Source organism: Haplochromis burtoni, unplaced genomic scaffold, assembly GCF_018398535.1.
Source record: "Haplochromis burtoni strain Fernald_Lab_line unplaced genomic scaffold, NCSU_Asbu1 Contig_3, whole genome shotgun sequence".
In the NCBI taxonomy this organism is placed as follows: Eukaryota; Metazoa; Chordata; class Actinopteri; order Cichliformes; family Cichlidae; genus Haplochromis; species Haplochromis burtoni.
In genome coordinates this window covers 189,132-211,244 of record NW_024582364.1, presented here as the reverse complement: position 1 = coordinate 211,244, position 22,113 = coordinate 189,132, and the positions used below count along the sequence as shown (strand labels likewise).

General features: G+C 41.2%; 1 protein-coding gene across 2 annotated transcripts in view; it reads left to right on the top strand.

The window, feature by feature from the left end:
• Positions 1 to 22,113, top strand: part of LOC102309964 (ephrin type-B receptor 1-B) — a 169,068-nt gene that overhangs the window by 82,180 nt on the left and 64,775 nt on the right. For both annotated transcript variants that reach the window (XM_005912843.3, XM_005912842.3), the window contains exon 4: positions 19,500 to 19,655. In XM_005912843.3, the coding sequence (XP_005912905.1) occupies positions 19,500 to 19,655 (156 nt within the window). The remainder of the gene's footprint in view (positions 1 to 19,499; positions 19,656 to 22,113) is intronic.

Below are 22,113 nucleotides of genomic sequence, written 5' to 3'. Positions count from 1 at the left end.
GAAGCATTGCTATTGCAGCTACTCATTGCTTTCAAATGGATGTGAACGGGCTATGAATGAAATGGGGGAAATGAGAATTTGACTGGTTAATTTCATTATCTGTGGTACTATATGAATTCCCAGAATTTTGCTCCATACTATCCATCCATCCCTCCATCCATCCTATATTCCAGTGCAGTGACCATAAGTATGTATTTATTTACTTTAGTATTTATGTCATTCCTCACCCGAGCAGTCCTATAGGCTGGCACGCCAATATGAGTTCTCTCATATTTTCTCTCACTGTTAGGCTCCAGCAGGCTTTTGACATGCTGCCACATTAATATTACAAATATTCAAATAACTTTATTTAACATTCAGCAGGCTGACAGTGGCAGCAGGAGATTCACAGCCCATTGAGCAAGAGCGCTTCCCTGGGCTAAGTGCCGATTCATCATGGCTGCCTTACTCCTGTCTAATGGCTGCCATCATGGGGCATGAGCACACACACTAAGAAAAACATATTACTTCTACCACGTGTGCATTTTTAAAAATGTTAAATGTAGTGAGGTGGGCACATTTATCACATTATTAACCTTAGCCTAAAAGCTTATAAATCCCCATATATCCCAATAGGGTTCATTGTCACGGACATCAATTAGCAGGCTTATTTCTCTCTAGAGAATAAAGAGCTCTTGCTCAGAGTCTAGCAGTAGAAACACATTCATAAACTGAATCCATCCGACCAGTATTTTAATCTTAAAGTTCGGTTTCACAGGCTATGCACTAGGTTTTTTACGTTTTTCTGCTCCGGTAAGTTTTTTTTATTACTTCTTTGTATGGCTTATCTGAGTGTAAAAGATCTGACAGACAAACCCGCAAAGACCTGGTAACCTATTAGAGCCCATTCCATCCCATTTGGCCGTGTCTGCTCCTGTTCCACAGAGTTTACTTCATTTGCAGAGAACCATCCATGTGTACTGAACAACACACACACACACACACAGAGCATTTACTAAGTCACCTTGAAGCCCAATTAAGTAAGCATCTGACTCTTCCTGTTCCTATTAGTCTTATTGCAGAGAGGGCCGGGGTGGTGTGAGGAAAATGGAGTGGGAGGAAGAGACAGAGAAAAGCTTTAAGAAAGAGAAGAGAGTGAAAGACATCTTGTTTCCATGGCTCTCAATAAGCTGAATGGCAAAGAGCACTGGTGAAAGAGCATGACCCAGACAAAGGCCTTTTGAATCTAAGGGCCAAACAGAGTGTTTATAATGACCCGAAGCACAGATGCGCAGCTCTCACTGCAACAACAGACCCGGTCTCTAATGATGCGAGGGGAATCCAAAGATTTTGTTCACACATAATTGAAATAGCCACCACAACCAGAGCTGTTCTTGTGGAGGGACACAAACTCCTCCTCCTCCTCCTTATTATTAGTTTTTGCTCCCCTTTCAGCTGTTTTCCTCTCTGTATCTGTCTCTAGTCTGGCTTTCTAACCTTCAGTCGCTTTTGGGTTATGGATTTGGCCACTGGGCTTATACTGGGGTTGCTGCTGCCATCTCTCACTTGGTCGTTCTCCCAGATGTGGAACGGGGAACTTATTAGGCGGGCCTGCCTTTGACCCAGGACCCCTTCTAATCTACTTCGCCAAATTCTCATTCAGTTCTCATCGTCTACTTCCCAGTCAGCCCTCATACGTACATGTCTCCTCTCCTGCGCTCCACTCAGTGAGTGACACCGGGAGCCGAGGCCAGCCAGTGGCACAAGGACACAGGAAGACAAAGAACCCCCAGCATTTATCTGATGGCTGGGGCCCTGCCTAATTTGCCTATGTCACCCCCATGACAAAACACAAAGAGCTTTTACTTTGAAGGGCTTTACTTCACCCTCTCACCCAAACCATGAACCCCATCAATCAAATCTACCACAATTTCCTTTTTTTAATGAATGCACATTTAGGAATTCAATGAAAAACAAAAAGATCGCATTTCTATAAGTTTGTATTTCAGTGTCTGCTGTCTTCACAAGATACCCAAATGTTAAATGTCAAGAGACACTTCAGCTTGCACGGCATGTGGGAAACTGTATTCCCCCTCATTTTTGTTTTCTTCTTCCACGCCTCATCCCTCTGGAATATGCTCCAGCACACAGTAATGAGGCGACACGTTGAGCCTCTTCGCAGAGTACTACCTGCTTTGGAAAGCAGAAACACCAACCCCTCCCCCTTCCATCGTACCTTATTCTCCTTCTAACCTAATCAGTGTCCATCAATATTCACTGTCCTGCTAATAAAACTGTTTGTTTGTCTGTGTGGTGTGATGGCAGAAGGACACATTTCAATTCCAGGAAATTGTCTCATTGCTTGCTGGAGGCTATCAGCTGCTCATTGATAGATGTGGATTAGTCAAATTTATGTTGTGGAACTTGTGGACTGACAATCTAATTAGAATTGAATTGCAATTATGGCGGGGCCGATATAGCTCTGTTCGTCCCACCTTCAATGACAACTCGACCACAAAACAACGAGTAATGTCAGGCTGGAAAACATTTTCCGTTTTTCAAGTATGTGAAGTGTACTTAAAAAATTAGCATGTTCTCTAGGGCTGCACAGGGGTGCAGTAGTTAGCTCTGTCGCCTCACAGCAAGAAGGTCTTGGAGTGAAATCCACTGGCTGGTGCTTGTCTTTGTGGCATTTGCATATTGTCCCTGTGCCTGGGTGGGTTCTCTCCAGGTGCTCCGGCTTCCTACAGTGGACCAAAGACATGTGTGCTAGGTTAATTACACATGTTCGGTTCTAAATTGGCTGTAGGTGTGAATGGTTGTTTGCCTCCCTGTGTTGGCCGTGGATGGGCTGGCAAGATGTCTGGGATATCCCACGTAGGCAGCTGGGGGAGACTTTGTGTCATGGCTCGCAAGCTATTCAGTCTCTTTTGTGTGATGCCTGTACACACATTGAGAACCCACACATGTACACGATTACTAACACTACCACCTCAAGCTGACCTCTGCGTGTCTAATTTCCTAACCTAATCATATTCGCCTTACTTCCTGCACACTTGAAGCAAACAACATTGCATATATACACTGTAAACGCTCCTATGTTTAATCTTTAATTAAACATATGCAAAGAATTATGTCTGTGTAATTTATGTTATGACACCCTGCATTATCCTAAAGTAATTCAGCTCCCCAGGTCGTAACTGAGCAGGCTGTATCAAACACAACCTCACAATGTGCAATTATACATCAATTAGACAACTCCTATAATCTGTATTGCTCTATATCATTGTGTGGATGTAATTACATGTTTTCCTTGACAGTTAAGTCAGCCTGTATTTTACAGGTTTAAGGCTTGTGGTTCTGCTACAAGAAAGGTATATTTTCAGACTGACAAATACAAAGAACACACAAAGCTCAGGCTATCTAATAACTTCTAAGACAGCCTTTTTTTTTATAACAACAACCAATTACACAACTATTATACTTTAGCTGTGAGTGAGTCTGTGTCAACAGGTCTGGTGCTACATACAAGTGATACAGTATATCAGAATTGATCTCTCCTCATACAGTTAACCTTTGCACATTGTTGTGCAGTTTGTGTAGTTTTAGTGGTGTACCTCTCACTTTCAGTTGTAACTTTTGACTAATATACAGTATCAGGAAATATGTTTTAATAAAGTAGCTGTATTATTAGGAAGATCAATCAATGTACTCAGGGATAGCTTTACCACTTACCCTCTATCCCCATTTTATGATGTCTATGTGCAGTACTTACAAAATAGAAAGAGCCTGAAAGAACTGAGATGTTATCTCAGTGCTGGGCCAGCATTACTATAGTGCTAGTCCAGGCTGCACAGTGGTATTCTCAAAGAGAATGATATCTGATTAGTCCAGCTATAGCTGACAAACAAATGGATTTGCTGTGTCTAGAATGTTCTCTAGGGGTGCTACATGGGCTGAGATACAAAGACACTGCTTTTGTGATGGGGCCAGCGCGAGGCATAATAAGACCCTTTGGGGAATGAACCAAACACGGAGTGAAAGGGACACAAAAGCACACATGCTCGTACACTCAGTCAATTTCACAATGACTCTTCCTCTATCTCTCTTCCCTCTTTTTCCCTCTACACCTCTTTCTCTCTTGCGTTCCTATAAACTGGCCTTTATATTATGGGCTACCGTAGTTGGACTGTCATTATGTGTTTTGGCTTTGTAGGCCTGTTGAGTTTCTTAACTCTCACATAAATTATTGTGTTGGCCAGGTTTCGTGTCGGCCTCCCACAAACAGGACACACAACAAGTATTATTTGTGGCTGTACATTCAGTTATTTGTGCACGCACATACTATATAAGTATGGCTGTGAGGGCTTTACACCCACTGATCCTTATTCACTCCCTTCCTTGTTTTCTCTCTGTATCTCATCTTTTCTGCCTCTTTAATTCCCCATTTACCACTGTCCTGCTTCTCACTGCTAAGAGAGCAGTCATAGAAGGAGGGTGACAATAGAGGTATTAACCAAATGCATTCTGAGCTGGCCTGACTTGTGCAGTCAGTGTGAGGCTTTTACACCCCTAATGCCATGTGAATAGGGCTGCTGCTCCCCAAGAAATGCCTTTATGAGGACTCAGACCGAGGGGCCTTTTTCCTAGCTTTCGTGACCTGGGTCCACAGAGGCTGTGCAGTCCCTTTTTTTTTTCTCAACACACAGTTCTTCATTTTCATAAGCACTTAATCTGGATTGGAAGCCTCTCCATTGTGGAAATGGTTTGAGAAGGGGACATCAGCCAGACAAAAGTACTTGTCTTTGGCGAAGGGTGAAGGCTCTCCTTGGCCCTTTTCCTCCCTTTCCATTCTCTCATATAGAAAGTCAAAGCCCCCTGTGGAATATAGATGTGGCAAAGAGGTATGTGAATGCAGACTTCGGGGGGAAAAAAGACCTACCCTGCAAAAAGAAAAAGAAAAAAAGATATATCCACTTCTCGCACTATATTTATCATTTGATCCAAGCCAGAAGAGATCCTGTGATGCTGGCTGATAGTAAAGTTTGAGTTTGATTCCTCTAGGTTACAGTGCATAAGACTTTGGAGCTGGAATGTGTAACAAACTCAGACTGAAGCTTTGAAGTGTAATACTGTTGCCCTGGGCTTCTTAGCTCCAGGGTGGAATGAGATTACACCCTTGATCTGTGTTAGCGCCCTCTGATCTGAAGGATTGCAACACAAAGGTGTGTGCATGTGTGTGCGTGTTTAATAAATTTGCAGACATATGTGCATTTTCTATGTGCTTGACTATGTCTCATTATATGTGTGTTATAGAAAATATATTAATTTGTACGTAAATGAAATTATTTGCCTACGTATGTGTATATGTACGTGTTTGAAACACCAGTAGATGGTGTGGATACATGGTCAAACCTATCCTCCCTCAACAAATGACTTGTTAACTAATTGCTAATGTTGCTGACCTGATCTTACTGCTTTGTAGGTGAAGCTCTCAGGATGCTAAGCCTATTCTTTCTCCCCCCTTTCTCTATGACTCTGTCTCTCTCCCTCTGTTTCTCTCTCCTTGCTCACTGCCCCGGAACACCTTAATCCAGTGTGAAAGCAATTGGCTCTCTCAGATCTAATCAATAGAGGGCCAGGGCAGCGAGCCAGGGGGAACATCTCTGGCCCCTGCTCAGCTACAATCAATTTAGAACCATCGATTCAGTGATTGAAATACAAAGAGGAGACGCGTTGGACCGTACAGGTGCTTTAGTGTTTGGGTGTGCCAACATGTTATATATCTCCTTGGTGAGCATTTCTCTGTATGTGTGTGTGTGTGTGTATGTGTGAATATGTGTGCGTATGGATTGTATGATTTGTTTTTGAGCCATCTGTAGTAAAGTGGGAATGGCATTTAATCTAGCACCTCTGAGACAGGGCTGAGGGGGAAAAAATCATTCCTAATCCAATATGTCCTGTTCAGGAAAGGTGTGCTTTATGTGTGTCTTTGTGTGCGTTCATGTGCGTGTGTGCATTGCATGCATTTCCTGTTCTTCTATGTTTCATTTTTTTATTGATCGATTGATTTTTTTCTATGTGACCTTAACCAAACAAGTGGTACTTTCCAAAAGAAAGAAAAAAGGCAAGAAAAACTATAATACATAAAAATAAACTAGAGAAATATGAGCTCAACTATATTTTTTAAAATACAAACCCATCTTTTGTGTGTACTCAAGGTCTTTTGCCAAGTAACTTGATTGCCCAGTCCCTATTTTTGATGTTCATATCTGAGTATATCCATTCAGTATTTGGACGTTCCTTGGAATATTTGTATGCAACAGGCACTGTATGCATGCTTTGTCTCTGCATCAATGCGTGTCTTAACTGTTATCATGCGATAACATTCCTGAAGTTTTCAGATACGTGTATGACACTCATTGTGTGCGTATGTGTCTACCCATGTGTATATCAGTGCATATTCTATTTATTTGGTCCTGTTTATTCAGCATTGCACTGTCATGCTTATACCCCTATGTGTGTCTATGCATTTGTGCAATTTGTTGTTATTATTTTACAGAGCTGTAGGGCAAATTGTATGTTATGATACTGTATATTGACTTGAGTTTAATGTAAGCTCCAGTTGTTATGAAACTGAGCACGCAAGATCAGTTACAGTTTAGCAATGGTAGCCTTGCATTACTAAATTACGCTTTCAATACTTGCTTTACAATTGCTGATTTTACAGAAATTGTGCCACAATATTATGTCTGCTTGTGTCATTATTTTTTTAAAGACAGTACTGCTGTGTTTTTTACAGTATGTTAACCTAATTAGGCAGTAGCATGAATACAAGAAGATGTGACTGTGGCAGAACAGAAATTGATAAGCTTTGGAAATGTACCTAATCCAACCTTACCTACTTTAAATGACCAAGTTTAAAATCTCTTTTGTTTAAGCAGGCACAAAAGTGCACTGGATGTTGTTCGACCTTTGCTTCATGTTAACTTTTTTCTGTCATTTATATGGATAATCTAGTTTCCCAATTGGTTATGTTGTGTTACTCCTTGATTTTCACTTGGACAGTGTGTTGGTATGTATCTCACCACAATGTCAAGAAGTCAAATGAAGACTGGCAATTTCCAATTTGAAGTGCACACGGTCTGTGTGTGTGTTTTTTCCTGACTTAATGATGTCTGTTGCCGATATTGTTCATTACCTCAGAACAGCCCAGCAAATCCCCTTTCTTGATAAAGCTGATAGATTTCTTGAAAGTTAAATTTGCTTTCATCTTGATGTGTTTAGCCCCTAACTACTTTACTGACAAATAAAGGTGGATGAGAGGAGAATGTTAGCCAAGCTAATGTCCATTATGAACAACACCCGACACTGGCCCTGAGCAGCTCGTGCAGTAGTTGACTGTTACAGCAACTGTGCAGGATGGACTGCAATCATCACCCAGTAGCAGTCAGACTCTTATAATCCACACATAGGATAAATACCTGGTAAAAAAAAATAAAATACACGTGTATATTTTCTAATTTCCACTAAACGTTTATTTCTGCATTTTTTTAGCATTTTTTTCTACCTTTTGAAAAAAATGTATTGTCTTCTAATATTTCTATAATTCACATCATCTTTCTGCCCTTATGCTGCTTCAAAAAGTGAAAAAGTGAATATCTTTCTAAAAGACTTAATAATAGAACGTCCCTCCGTCCTCCTCCGCTTATCCATTTCAGAGTTTATGGGGGCTGGAGCTTATCCCAGCTACCATATGGATTAATATACAGAATACGCAGGTTGATATTTAAAACCTCAATACCAAATATTACAGCCAATATTTGATAAAAACACATAAATGAAATGTAAATATAAATGAAAAATGTATTTGTGTTTCAGTATCTGTTCTGAAGGCTATTTGAAGTCCAATATCTTAGCGCTCCATGAGCACCAGCCTATGATGCAATTTTTATTCTTTATCTCCATCAAGCGAACAATGCACAGTTGTATCGGTGCAGGCACCATATGGATGTACTCACTTTAAGCACAAAAGCACATTCTACCCAGCTAACACATGTGTGCCCCGTTTATAGCTCTGGGCTTATTGACCAAGTCTGTCTGATAAAGGTCAGAACTGTCCGCATTTTGACGGGTGGTGTGGGGGTGTCAGTTACCTATAACACCCAACATTTCTGTGTGTTAGTGTGTGTTTGTTTCTGCAGAAGGCGATACTGATAAGGTTGTGAAGAGGTCAGGCAGATGTAAATATGGCATGAATATAGATGAGCTCTGGGTCCGGTTACCTTTTGAGAGTTTCACAGCTGCAGGTGCACTCTGTGCCAGGAAATGGGGTCGGCTTCTTGTCATGCAAAATGATATTTGCTAAACATAACCATTTGTTTTTTTGTTTTTTTTTAACATTCTGTGAAAAAAGAAAAATTTTATGCATGTCATTCGTCTGTTGAGTCACAGTCACGCATGGACCTGATTGTTGCTGGACTGTGTCGTGCAGAACATGTAGCTTAGTTAATTTAAAAAGTATTTGTCATGCAACCTTTTTTTTATTATTTCCTGGTGCCTCTTTGTCAGTTTTAGCAGTAATAGCTTAGCTGTCACTTAGCATTCAATGAGAAGTGGCTGCTTCACACAGCGCACATATTGTGGGACTCTGCCGCCACCAGCTTGAGTGACAAGATGTACTCCTGAGTGCTTTCTCACTTTATTTAGCTCACACCTCCCCTTTCCGCTTTCTCTCCCTTTCTCACACCCTTATATGCTGCGCTTGGGTCGGTTTTGCTTACCTACGCTTCACACATAATTTGTGCTTTTTTTCTTATGGTGCAAAACATTTTGTCATTTCTTCCTATTACGCATAAAAGCAGCGAGGGCAGTGCGCAGCGGATGGAGGGATAGCTGGAGGAACATCTTACTAGTGAATGTAGAATTAATATAGCTATTTTTATAATAGTTGATGTCATCACAATCCAAGGCTTCAGAGCTCCTGTGTAGTTCACACCACCTCTCCCTTCTCATTTTCGCCACTCTCACCTGTCCATCTCTTGTCTTGTTAGTTATGTCTGGAGCCTAAGGGCTGGCTCTAAATTTTCTATTAGATTTTAAAAAGCCAGACTCCTTTTCTTTCTCGTTATCCAACTGACTCGTAGCCTGCTACCGTCTGATAGCATATTTGCCGTTTATGAAAATGTCAGCGTCACCATGAGCTGGTGCAGATGCTCGGTGCTGGTCAGACACATGTCACTGCTCTTTTATGTGGCTATGCTGTTGTGAACAGGAGAGCCTCTTCCTGAGATCATCAAAGGGACGAGCATAGCTGTGTTCAGTTGAGTGTGTCTGCCATGGCTGCTTGTCTTTGCCAGAAAATTTTGGTGTAAACATTGTGTTATGTACGCTCAATTAGGAATCAAATTAGAGAATGGTAAACAGTGAAGGGACCTTTGTTTTTCAGTTGTTTTATCACTCTACTCCACTTGTATGTTCATAATTGCTAATCCCTCTTGCCAGGCCTCTACACTCATTAGCGTGCCCCCTCAACCCCACCCTAAGATTACAGGCTGGGTATTTGAGAATAGATGAGTGTTTAAAGCTGACTTTTAGCCTTGCTACAACAGTTTTTTTAACATTTGAACCAATCGGGAGCTAATGTGTGTTTAAGATCAACAGTCTCCACTAGATAGTGACACTAGATAGATAGCAGGACTCTGATAGTGGTAATGTAAGAAAGAATGTTTTCTGCTTGCTTGTATAATTTTAAGGCAAATATAAAAATGTGCAAAATAAATAAAACCCAGTGAAACCCAATACTTGTCTTGCAGTATCAGTGCAACAGTTTTTGGGTGATGCATGGCTTAATCAATAATTATCTACACCTTACAAGATGTGTTTGTACTTTATCCCTAGAAATTTAATTCAACTCTTAATAAACTCTTTATAAACTCTGGTGTCACACTCCATTTTATTTTGGAGTAACAAGCTGAGCCGTGACACTCACCATAGTGACAAATCATACATTTGTCTTTTGCAAATGTGAATCATAAATCCGGAGTGGGTTTTTATTTGTTGTATTTGTTTAACAAAACAAGTCAGTGTTGTTTTGTAAAATTTTTATTTGTTAAAAAAGACAACTTTCTGTCAGCAAGCTATAAACATTGAATAAAGTTAAAGGTTTCCTGTGTTACCAAATGAGGCTAACTGATTAAAAATCCAACTGTTGCTGAACATATGTCACCGTATCTTTCTGGGGGTTTTTTTTTTGTACTTGAATTTGTATTTTGGAAATACGTATTTGTTCGTGTAAATTAAATCCAATTTTTAATGATCAGACTGTCTCCGCATCTTATTATTCTACAGCGTTTGTTTGTAGTGTTTAGTCTGTAATATAAGGTTTAAAGGCTGTAAATGGAATATGTCGAGCAAAGAAACAGCAATTTAGGAAAAGGAGCAAGAGTAGGCATCTTTGGCTAACTATTATAGATTAATTGTTCTAGATCTGCTTAAAAGAGACAAGTGCTGAGAGAAAGCTAAAGGTTTCACTACTTTGAGTTTGATACTGTTTTTCTTGGAAACACAAGGTAATTAGTCACAAGGTAATCATAACGGCTTCTGATGATTATTCTGATAAACTGATTAATGAGTTAAAGCACTTGATCCACATTTACCCATTCATGCCAGTTTTTTTGAAGTATATGTATTTATTTATTTATTTTAAGACACACTGGTATATCTATCATATACACTCAGACCTTGATGATGCATCTGGAGAAGTTTTGGGCATTCAGTATTTTTTTTAAATGGATACTAAAATAAAAAAAACATAAATAAACACCCAGTTTTTGAGTTAATGGCTCCCTTCTCTGATTTCCAGCTACTGAAACAAGTAACATATCAACTAAATCATATTTGAATTTCAATTAAAACTAAACTGAAATGGAAAAAAATCCACTGAGAAAACTAACTAAAGCTGAAAATATGAACCAATATAGGAATAAATAAATCAACAAAGCAAATTAATAAACCAACAATGGAAAAAAAAAACATAATGAAAAAAGTCACTAAATAAAAAATTAGTCACTCACAAACATCACAATAAAATAAATGTAAGTTGCTAATGGTGGTGGATTCAGTTTGTTACGCGAGTAATTTTAGATGAATCGTATCCTGCAGCCAGTCAAATGCTGAGCATACAGAATGCCTCTAGCTAATGTGACATCCCTCCGTTTTCACCCGTCATCAAGAAACTCTCGATCCTTGCACCTCCTTGTGTGTTGTCTTTTTGTTTTTGTTCTTTCTCTATTAGTTCACAGCGGGCAATGAGCCTGGCCAGTCCCCTGTTAGGTTCTGATTACAGTGTAGATTGTAGTGCAAGCACATGTTACTGCCTGCTGAGCGGTGATATGAGGGCTGTCTTCTCTACTACCTTGCCAACCAGAAATAGACTGGCACAATGGAGTTTCCTGGAATTCCAGCACCTCTGCGGCTTCTCTGTATCTTTCTTCTGCTCCTCTCTGACCACTTGTCCGCCTGAAATATAAGCCTGGAGCCCTGGCACAGAGTTGCATCTTCCTGGAAATAAAACTGACCTAAGCCAATGTGTCATGACATGATACAGACAAGCCAATTGCCAGCGTGCCACTCGAGTCTATATGGAGCTAAAGCATCGTTTGGCTCCCTCGATCTGTATCGGGCTCGTATTATACACACGCATACGCAAGCACGGATGCACGTGCACATGAGGACACACAATTCATGCATGTGCTTTCAGAAAGCCAGATTTCCCAGTCAGCTGGTCTGTCATTGGCCGGCTGTTCAAAGGAAAAGTGTGGGCCAAAAAAATACTGGCTGTAAGGTTACTATGGTAACAGCCTGCCCAAGGGCGTGGGCTGTCTGCTAAATTGTTTGCTGGTTTGTTAAGACTCGCACATGCACAGATACGTGCACACACAAATTAATTTGGAGCAGAATGTGTTATCCTTTATTCATTGTCTGGGAGACACATGTTCTGTTCATTAGCATTAGCAGTGAAACTGTTGAATTTCATATCTGTATGTGAAGCAAACTGAATATTTTGGAGAAATCACACACAGGCCTATTTCTCTCCCTCCTTTTTTTTTTTTTTTTTAAACTGGACACTGTCTCATCCTTTACTTATTTCACTGCTGCACTGCCATCTATTGAAACCAGTCAGACATGGCTTTTCTTCTCCGGACATGTTCACATTCAGGAGTGTGACAGGACTCAATTACTATAATTTTCTAAATATTAGGACCTCAGTGTCTACAACTAAAGTAGGATGCAAATTTCTTTTACTTTTCATGTTGTCGTTTTTTTTTTTCATTCCTTACAGAGATTTTGCCTCACACAGCAATATACAGCTCAGTGTTGAACCACAGCTCTAATTGGAAGACATCTTGCTTTCTCAAGGGGGTTTAGCTATTGTTCACTGAAGTTTCTGCAACATCAGGCATTGCTGTATTAGCTAGCTGAAAGAATAGGTATGTCCAGATGAGCAGTGGCTGGGACTACGGCAGCAGAAAGTTCAGGATAGCTGTATGTGGGCAACATTCATGGGCGTGTGAGTTTGTGTGTATGTGGGTGGTTGTCGGTTTAGCTGCCTGCTTTACCTTGGATGACAGGCTCTGACAGGGCCAGAATGGACAGATGATTAATGTTCAGAGGGAGTGTTCTTTGGGCGGAACATTTCAGCACCGCTGGTCTTAACAAAAGCAGACGAGGTATGCTTTAAGCACTGCACCCTTTTTTGACCGTCCCTTTTATTCCTGAAAAACCTCTCTTTCCCTCTTATCCCTCCTACATTCTCTCTCTTTCTTTGAGATTAAAAGGCGATGACAGGGCATAGTGGAAACTCATACTGACCAGACTTGCCAAATGATGTCACCACTGTGAACTCCGAATGCCTTTAAAACAAGGGAAGGAATGGGATCACTTGTGAGAAGATGCATAATATCTGGCCAGTGTTGACCTGTGATGAGGAAAAAAAAAAAAGCTCAATTATTCTTAAATCAGTTTCTATAAATTAATAAATCATAGCCCTGAGAGGACTTTAACCCTGACTTTTAATATCCTGCGGGCATTTTCTGATGATTTTGACAAGGCTTTGTTTCAGCCCATGCGTCGGTCTCAAATAATTGTATTGTGTTTTTCAATGACCTTGTGAAGAAATGGAACACCTGGGTTGGAAAAGCAGCTCATTACGTGGATTGTGGCTGGAAAATGAACAATGACAGAAGAGCAAGGCTGAATACCAATACACTGCACCGCTGATTGCCTTTTTGTTTTAAGGTGTTGGCTGTCCTGACACGTTTTGTGTCCCCTCTGTCAAACGAACCTGTTCATTTCACCGCTCAATTGATGTATTTTTTTTAGATATCACATAAACATAAATACACAGGCACGCACTTGGCGCAACCACATCCTCTGCTTGTTTTAGTAGGAGAGTGTTGTTTTTCTCAGAGCCTCAGCAATAAAATCATAAAATAGGGGTCAACTGGAGTCTTGACCCAGACATACGTCTGTCTGCATGAGTGTCTGTGAGTGAGTGGGCGTATGCATGAATCCAAAGCCTCTAAAGGCTGATATGTCCCATGTGATGGATGAGGGTTGGGGTTAAGGGTGTACTGGGGGGCTTAAGAGAGGTTCTTCAGGGTCGCTGGCAGGTCACACACCCTCTTTGCATCAAAACCTCACACAGACAGAGTCGGAATTCCTTTTTTTAAAAAAAAGCTATATTGATTACATCAGGCCAAAAGCTATTTGATGAAACCAAACGTCTTTGATGTCGCTTACTTTATATTGGATTGCTGGATTTTCATTACATGAAATGGAAATTCCTTGAGAAATGATCAGACTTATTACATAACCTTCTCCATATCAACTACTCCATGTTTGATTGCTTTTCCCACAATTATCTGTCAAGCAATTTACAGCGGTTTTAAACCTCGTGCGTGCCTGGGAGCCATTCCCATATAAAAGTCAGGGAAAGGATTTAGTACAGTATACTGTAACTTTGATTGGGTTTTTGCATAGGAGACCTGTTTCCAATCTTGTCTTGGTCATAATCCTTTGGCTTTCTTCAATCCCTGACTCGCGCATTTCCATTTTATCTAGCCGACACCTAGTGATGCTTCCCTGACAAGCTAATGTAATATTTATCGCTCTACCTCCATTAATCCCACGTCTCCAATTGCCTCCGATTCTTATGGGTTATAGACATTTTGCAACTTCACATCTTAAACACATGCAGCTAATGCGAGACATTCCCAGTGTGCTTCCACGTTTGATGTATTGCCTGCAGTTTGCACTGTATTATGCGCTCACCGAGCATATTGCTTAGCCTAACCCCTGAGCAGCTCTGCACATCAACCATTCTTAAAGCTTGCTCTCAGAGACTTTCTCACATTGCTAATCTTCTCCTGTTTGTCCTGCCTAATCGATACATCAATGTTGTGCGAAACATTTTCTCCAAATTAACAGTTTGGTGTATAAAGGTGGTCTGCATGCTTCTTAACGCCGGAGAGATTTAGGTTGTCGTCATTATCAGTAATCTTGAACCAGGTGGGAAAATGACATTGAGGAGATCATCATCTCAACTCTGCTGCTCAGGCTCTGCTATGACATGAAGTCATCCCAGTTAGACTGTCATGAGTAGTGAGCAGCGATCCACAGCTGCCATACCTCCGTCAACTAACTGTAGAGTGAGATAGAGAGAGAGGGAGGGAAAGAAAGACAGCCAGCCTTCGAATAGATTCAGAGCTGTCAATCAAGGCGAGAAAGGAACAACGGGAGGAAAGGTACAAGGTGGGGGGGTGGAAGCAATTCCAGGGAGACAGACAAAGAGAAGTCAGGAAAGAGAAGTGAGCAGGAGGATTGAACAATGCAAAGAGAGTCCTGAAGGGACCACTTCAGAGGACTGAATGTTTTGTTTCTGCATACAGCCATTTCAAATGTGGGTTATTCCCCCACTGGGGAGACTAATTGCTTGTTGATATAATATTACAGCCTTCATCTCCCTGAAAACCAACACATCTGATGAGTTATGGCTCTGCGTGCTACATGTTTTCTTTTTCTTCTCGTCCTTCTTCTTCTTCTTCCTCTCCTTCTTCACCTTGTTCCATCCCCCTTCTGCGGCACAGGAACTCCTGACCTCCTGCAATCTAAATATTCACAAATCAGGAAGAAAGATTTTGGGCTCAGTTCCAATATCAATAAAGCATAACGATACATTCTAGGGGCTGCCTGCTCTTCGAATGAGACATTTGCGGTTTTGTGAGTTATTGACATAATAGTTCAAATCACTTTATCATTCTGACTTTCTCTTTTTGCCCATATCTATTCCTCCTTCTGGTTTTGTGACTAGTAGGGAGCTAATTGATGAGTTTAATGGTAACATTCATGCACATACGATTTGTCAATTACAGGGAGAAGACAGAGGAAAAACAGCAAGTACGCCCGAGGCACAGGTTTTCAGGCACCAGAGCAAAAAAAAAACAAAACCCAAAAAACATTATGGTGCAAAGGAATGAGGCAGTTTACCTGAAGAGATCCTATGGATTGAAATGTTACATTTGCATAATTGTTTTTTTTATGCTTTTGTGTTTTGCTTGTGCTTTCTTTTTTTGTCTGTTTTAAGGATTAAGTCATTGCTGAGAGCAAATAGTGCGCAAACCTTTCCTCAATTAAGGAAGAAAACCAGAGCGGGGGTTCTAATCTAGACAGATATTAATCTTATGTTGTGTCTAAAGTGTTTGCTTGCGTCTTTGCGGGGCTGCTTTGTTTCTGCCAGGTTGTCACTTATCTCACCTCCTGTAATGCTGATTGTAGCGTCTTCGGTTTTCCCAAGGAGAGGTATTAAATTATCTCAGGTTCTGTCAAACATGTTTTAGTCCAGTGGCGGAAAATGCGGGTGCGCCATCTCATTTAATCGGGTCAGCTGTAGTCATAGTACGTGATATCACTGATGCCAGTATGGGAGCGTTTTCATAGGATTATGGAGTGTGTGCATTTACATGAGTTGTGTACAGGAATCTAAGAGTGTGTGTGTATTCTTTTGCTCATAGGTTTGCTTAGAGACTCATTTGTAGCACCGCTATCTCAGACTGCTGAATCAGCACGGGCTCTCCTGCTTTTCTCCTCACTTTTTCCCATTTATGAGTGTCTAGCCCAGCTACTGTCTGTCTGTAAACACACAACCCGAGGGCAGAATCCAATGCACATATTCTCCTCACACCCCATTAAACACACGCTGAACAACCTATTGTGATCCCTTTTCAGAAGAGCCGAGCAATGCATTTGAAGCTTTTCGCTTGCTTTTGTGAGACGCCATCTGCATGCGTGCGGTGCTCTGCTCCCCCGATGTTTGAATTTTATGTGGCAAAGATGATGAGACATAAGATCCCTTCCCTTCTCCTGCTAAAAATGAATTTTTGATCTGTGTTTTATCGTCTTGTAATCTCTGATATTGTTGGTGGTTATTGCTTTATAAAATGGGTCTGCAGCTGGTATGTGCTCCCACATATGGCCAGGGAGAGTTTTATAGAGTCTCTATGTTCTTGTATTAGAAGAAGCTTGATCTCATCACACATGGAGTCAGTGTTACAAGTCAAGAGAGTTTGCAAACTATCAGTCCCACACTAAAAAAAGAGCCCCCCTACACACCCGTAGGAACATTATTACCTATATGCAGTAACATTTTCACAACCCTTGCACATCTGCTGTATCAAGACAGGTCTTAAACATCCACGACATAGCAATAGCAATATGTTCTTCTTCTATTTGGACTTGGTGCAGTTTGATCATGTATGTTTGATAAATATTGGTGCTCTGACTGTGTGTGGAAATTGCTGTGTGACTAGACATAAGGTCAGTCAGTTAGCCCACAGTGTGTCCGTCAGCCCAGCCAAAGGACATGTAAGAACCGCGGCTCGCTGGGAATCGCCTTCAGTTGTGTGCGTGTGTGTGTGTGTATATAAATCATCTCTCTTTTTAACCTGATTTGCTTCTCATTCTTTCTTTCGCTATCCCTTCCCAACAGCTTATAAGAGGGGCTGGCCAAATCCTAGTCTATAAATGTCAGAAAATAGGATCTATAAAATGTCCAGCATTTTTAATTTTTTAAGCATAATATTTTTAATTGTGTCTCAAAGACCTGTTTAATTAGGAGTGGAGGTTTCCCTTTCATGCAGTGCTATATTTTCTACTGTTTGACCTGGCAGTGAGGGAGAATGGGCCCAACACCTTGCCATTGTGGCGATCGTGGCTCAAGAGTTGGGAGTGGCTCAAGGTTGCCGGTTCGAGCCCCAGCTTGGACAGTCTCGGTCGTTGTGTCCTTGGGCAAGACACTTCACCCGTTGTCTACTGGTGGTGGTCAGAGGGCCTGGCAGCGCCAGTGTCCAGCAGCCTCGCCTCTGTCAGTGCGCCCCAGTGTGAATGTGTGTGTGAATGTGTGGATGACTGGTTGTGTAAAGCGCTTTGGGGTCCTTAGGGACTAGTAAAGCGCTATACAAATACAGGCCATTTACCATTGTTAGTTTAAATAGCTCTCCGTTTGGCAACGTGTTCATATTAGAATTGAAGGCTCTTAGTCAGATTAAACTAAACTATTTTGTTGATGGACTGATTTAAGCAGTCTCTATTAATATTTGAAATACTTAGCCAAACCACTGGCCCGTCATTTTGATAAACTCTGTCATTGTTTTTCTTGATAAGCATCTTAGTGCTGGGTAGGTAGGTGTTTCACTTTGTGAGCAAAATGAATAAAATGACTGTTTTTATCTGTCTATCGCTCAGGGAAATAGACACAGCCTTGCCCCATTAAATGTATAACTTATTCCCCTTTTGGCATGCAGCAGTGCCAGAGCATCCTCCCTCATCAGTAAGCCTGCTAAGACATAGGACATTGATCATAGTTATTTTACTCAGTAAGCCCCTCCACATCGCACAGAAACTCTTTGTATTCTTTTGGGATATTGGGGTGAGTGGATTAGGTTATTGCCTGCACTTAAGCACAATGCTATCAGCTACAATAATCTTCATACTCCACCGTGGCCTTTAGAATTTGGGACTTTAACACGTCACACCAACATCCACAAACTAGTGCTTGCAAGACTGTTTTAGAAATCCTCGTTCTTCTTATCAGTAAGGCCAGTATGACTCTCGCAGCCTGTCTGAGATTGTGGTCATGCTGCAGAATAAGTTTTAAATGATCAGAGCCTGATCGCTCTGGTACCAAGCGATGAATAAAACATTTAAAGTGCCCGAAACTTTTGCACACTGCTGTGCACGAGGAAAACGTAAATGAGTAAAAATTCAGTACTGCGCTTAAATATGTCTGCATACAGTAAGGGGTCAAATTTACTAAGCAAAGCAAATGAAAACACAATGCAAAAATGTGCCAGTGGGTGTGGAGGCTTCTGCTAACAATGCCCTAATTTAGAAACAAAGACGCAGCCGGCTCATTTTAATATTGAACAAAAGCGTCTACCAACAGAAGAACAAACCAGCAGGTCAAAAGCAAACAGACCCAAAGAGGGAGCGAGTAATGCACTAACCAAAGTAATATGAGCTAAGCACAGGTTTCAAGCATGGTCCTCTGTCTGGATATAGTATAGTATTCCAGCTCTATAGGTAGCATCGAATGTGGATCCAAATGTTTTTGATGTAAGGGCAAACTCTGTTTCCATTAGATATTCCTGGGGACTTTGTGCTGTCTTGTAGGCTGAGGTGGCCATTCACTGGATAAATCTGACAGCTCAGGTGGAGTGTGGGATTTATCTGGAGGAGGGATTACAAACTGTTCAGCTATACTACCTGAAATCGCTGTGTCACACCTGTAGAATTTGTAGACGAACACAAATCATTATTTACCGCAAGCTCTTCACCAAGCCTTTGTGTGCCTACAGATCTTAAGATTCAGACGTTAAAACACTTTTCGGCTTTTGTGCACTCCTGCTGTTTTTCAGAAACCTGAAACCCATCGGTCACTGTTAAAAGAAAAAAAATTAAATAAATACTTTGGGTGGCTGTAATCCAAGACACATCTGTTTAGGTATTGGGGTTTTCCCTCTCTCTATCACACTGAGTTCAGAGAGTTCGGTTAAGTTAAGTTGTGTTTAATCAATATGCCTGTATTATAGATATGCAGAGCTCGCCGCTAAACATTCAGGGCGAGGACTCAGTGGAGAAGTACAGGATACAGCCAAAGCTGCAGCACCGTGTTCACATCCTTGAGCCATCCATCCATGCCAATTACCTCTATTTCTGATAACATCTTCCACTGCTGTCCCACATAAATTAACCCTCCTAGCACCAGCGATGACAGCCACATTAGGAGCAAAATAAGACATGCGTTAAATATAGCGGAGTTTGGGAGGGGGTAAGAGTAACTTGCAGAAAGGCAATTGACAAAAATCACTTAAAAATAGCTTAACCTTGTGCTTGCCTTAATTGGATTCATGCTTTTTTTGTTGTATTTTACAGTTCTAACAGTGTTTTTTTTCTTGTCACAGCATGTCCACCGGGTACCTTCAAGTCGACCCAAGGTCCAAGTCTTTGTCTACAGTGCCCTCCTAACAGCCGCTCCACATCTGAGGCTGCCACCATCTGCGTGTGCCGCAACGGCTACTACCGTGGGGATGGTGATCAGCCAGATAAACCTTGCACCAGTAAGTATCCAATAAATTAGATTGGCTGCGCACTAAGGCACTAATACATATTAAAAGCCACATATAAACAAAATGTCAGAAATGGCACTTTCTGGCATTTTCTGAGACAAACTGAAAAGGATCCAGTGGTCTATCACGGCTATCACAGGGTGAGACGCGGGGTTATCTATTTTAATTTAAATGCATATGAATGTGCATTTATCCAGCACCCATCTTGTCTTCTTATTGTCTTCTTCTTAGGATTGATGGAGCTCCTTGTGTTTCCTCTCAGCTATCTCTCTCACTCTCCACATCCTTTCTCACTTCTCTCGTTTTTGCTGTTGTTCTTTCTCCGTGTCTAGTATCATCCCCTGAAGTCCTAATTACTCAGGCAAATGCTGTGAAACTTCGACACTGTCCTGCCGTTATCCGCTGGAGATCCAATAAGGCCTCTCACAGCATCATAGTTATCTTAATATGATGTAAAAGCAATATGCTAAGCCTTCCTGTTATCCCTGCTGACACACAGTTATGCAGAGGGAGAGCATTGTTAGACCCCAAAAAGTTTGTTTACCTCACTTCCTTCACTGTCACTGGGGAGTGTCTTAATGGTTTGTTCTCTTCACAACATCAGGCTGGAAGCATTATTGGTGTGGTTATGTGTTCATTTAGCCCACATTTATTCACATAGACCTGATTAATTGGCCCAAATGGACTCAAAAGCACATAGAACTTTCCTAATCAGGTAGCAGCTGTATAGCTTTTGCTTCTAAACTCTGAGTTCATTGTTCTTATTTAGCAATGTATTCTTTTGTGAAAAAAATAAATGAGTAAACAAATAAATAAATGAATAAAAGGGGCTAAAAGGTGCAGTGAATGCCCAGCGGAGCATGGCTGTCTGTCTCTGAACGATTTGGCTATGTGAAAGGTGTGCACAGCAGCGCTTAATCCACCGAGGAAGACGTTACACGTAGGGAGAGTGCCGTTTGGTGAAAAAGTGGACCTGAACAGGTATGAGGGCAACAGCATTGTTCACCACAAAGATGATGGCGTCACTAGGTTTCATTTCAGCTCTTGGTCACAACTTCTATCTTTTCTGCGGCAACAATAGCACAAACAGGACTAGCGCACAGACTGGTTGTACCACATGTTCTTGACGTGAAAGTAAATGGCTACAACATGTAGACATGTAACATGGCTGCAAAGCAGTGCTTAGCTCTGCATAGGACAAACGCAGAGCTGTGCTGGTACCGTTTAGGCTTTAGATGTTCTCAGTCTCTCCAATAGTTTCCGGCACTGCCTGACGAATTAGCAAGTGTTCCATCAGCTAAAGCCTCAGCCTTTATTTTGTGGCCTTGCATTTTCCCCCAAGCAATCTCAGCTCAACAGCAGCTCCATCTTAGACATCTTAAATAGATCCGTATGCTCTGTGTTCCATTTCAAAATGTAACTGGCTCCTTTTTTTTTCTGTTTTCAATCTCGTCTTATCTGCTCTGTCAGTTCTGTTATTTTTCCCTTTGCCCTACTCTTCTCCTTCATTTTGTGCTCGGTCCTCTCTATAACTCTGTAACAGGAGTCCAGTTACATTGCTGTTTGTATTCAGACAAAAAAATGAAACTGCTTACTAATACACTCACACTTAAGTAAAACATACCAAAAGGCTGTATGCTAAATCTGTTGGAAATGGTCCCTTTTAGCAATATCATATTGATAATATTAAGCAAATGTTAGCAGCTTTTCAATTTGTATTAAAATAATTTGTCTGCAAATCTGTCTGCACAAAGCTTTTTCTGAAGGCTGAAGCATACAGTAGCAGCTAGGCGTGATGCTCTAGTTGTCATAGATCTCAGCCAGGGGGGCTAGTGAGATGATCCTAGTAGCAATCTCTTTAATACTACAGGTCTTGATAAGAGCACTGCTAGAGTAGCTTAAATCAGACCAGCCTGTAGCTTGATGCTGTAGCTTAAGCACTTCTTGCCGTCATCAGGCACGTAGGGGCTCTATGCTCCTGATCAGTCTGATTAGCTCGCTGATGGATTGTCTGTTGCATGGCTCTGTGAGCTGAAGGCCGCATGCTAACCACCCCACCCCCCACAACCTTTTTTTTCCCGTTGGGGGTATGAATATGCCAAGGCAGAGATGCACTTTTAAATACCAGCTCCTCAGATTTCCTTTATCTAAGACATTTTTTTCTGACTTCAGTCTATGCCTGAGGAGAGGAATCAGCTACATCCCTGTTAATACGTTTTTGTTTGAAGACATGCGAGTTTTACCTTTGTGCCGGTGTCCATTCTGCTCTGGGTGGAACAAGATTTTTGAAACGCTCAACCAGCTTTAGTTTGAAAACCCAGGGATTGTGTTTTAGTCTGGAGAAGGAAATATAGAGACTTTTTTTTTTAAACGCACATATCCTTGTTGATTGGGTTTTATCTGCCACAAAAATTAAGCTAGAACATTTAAGCTTACTCTCATTCCTTTT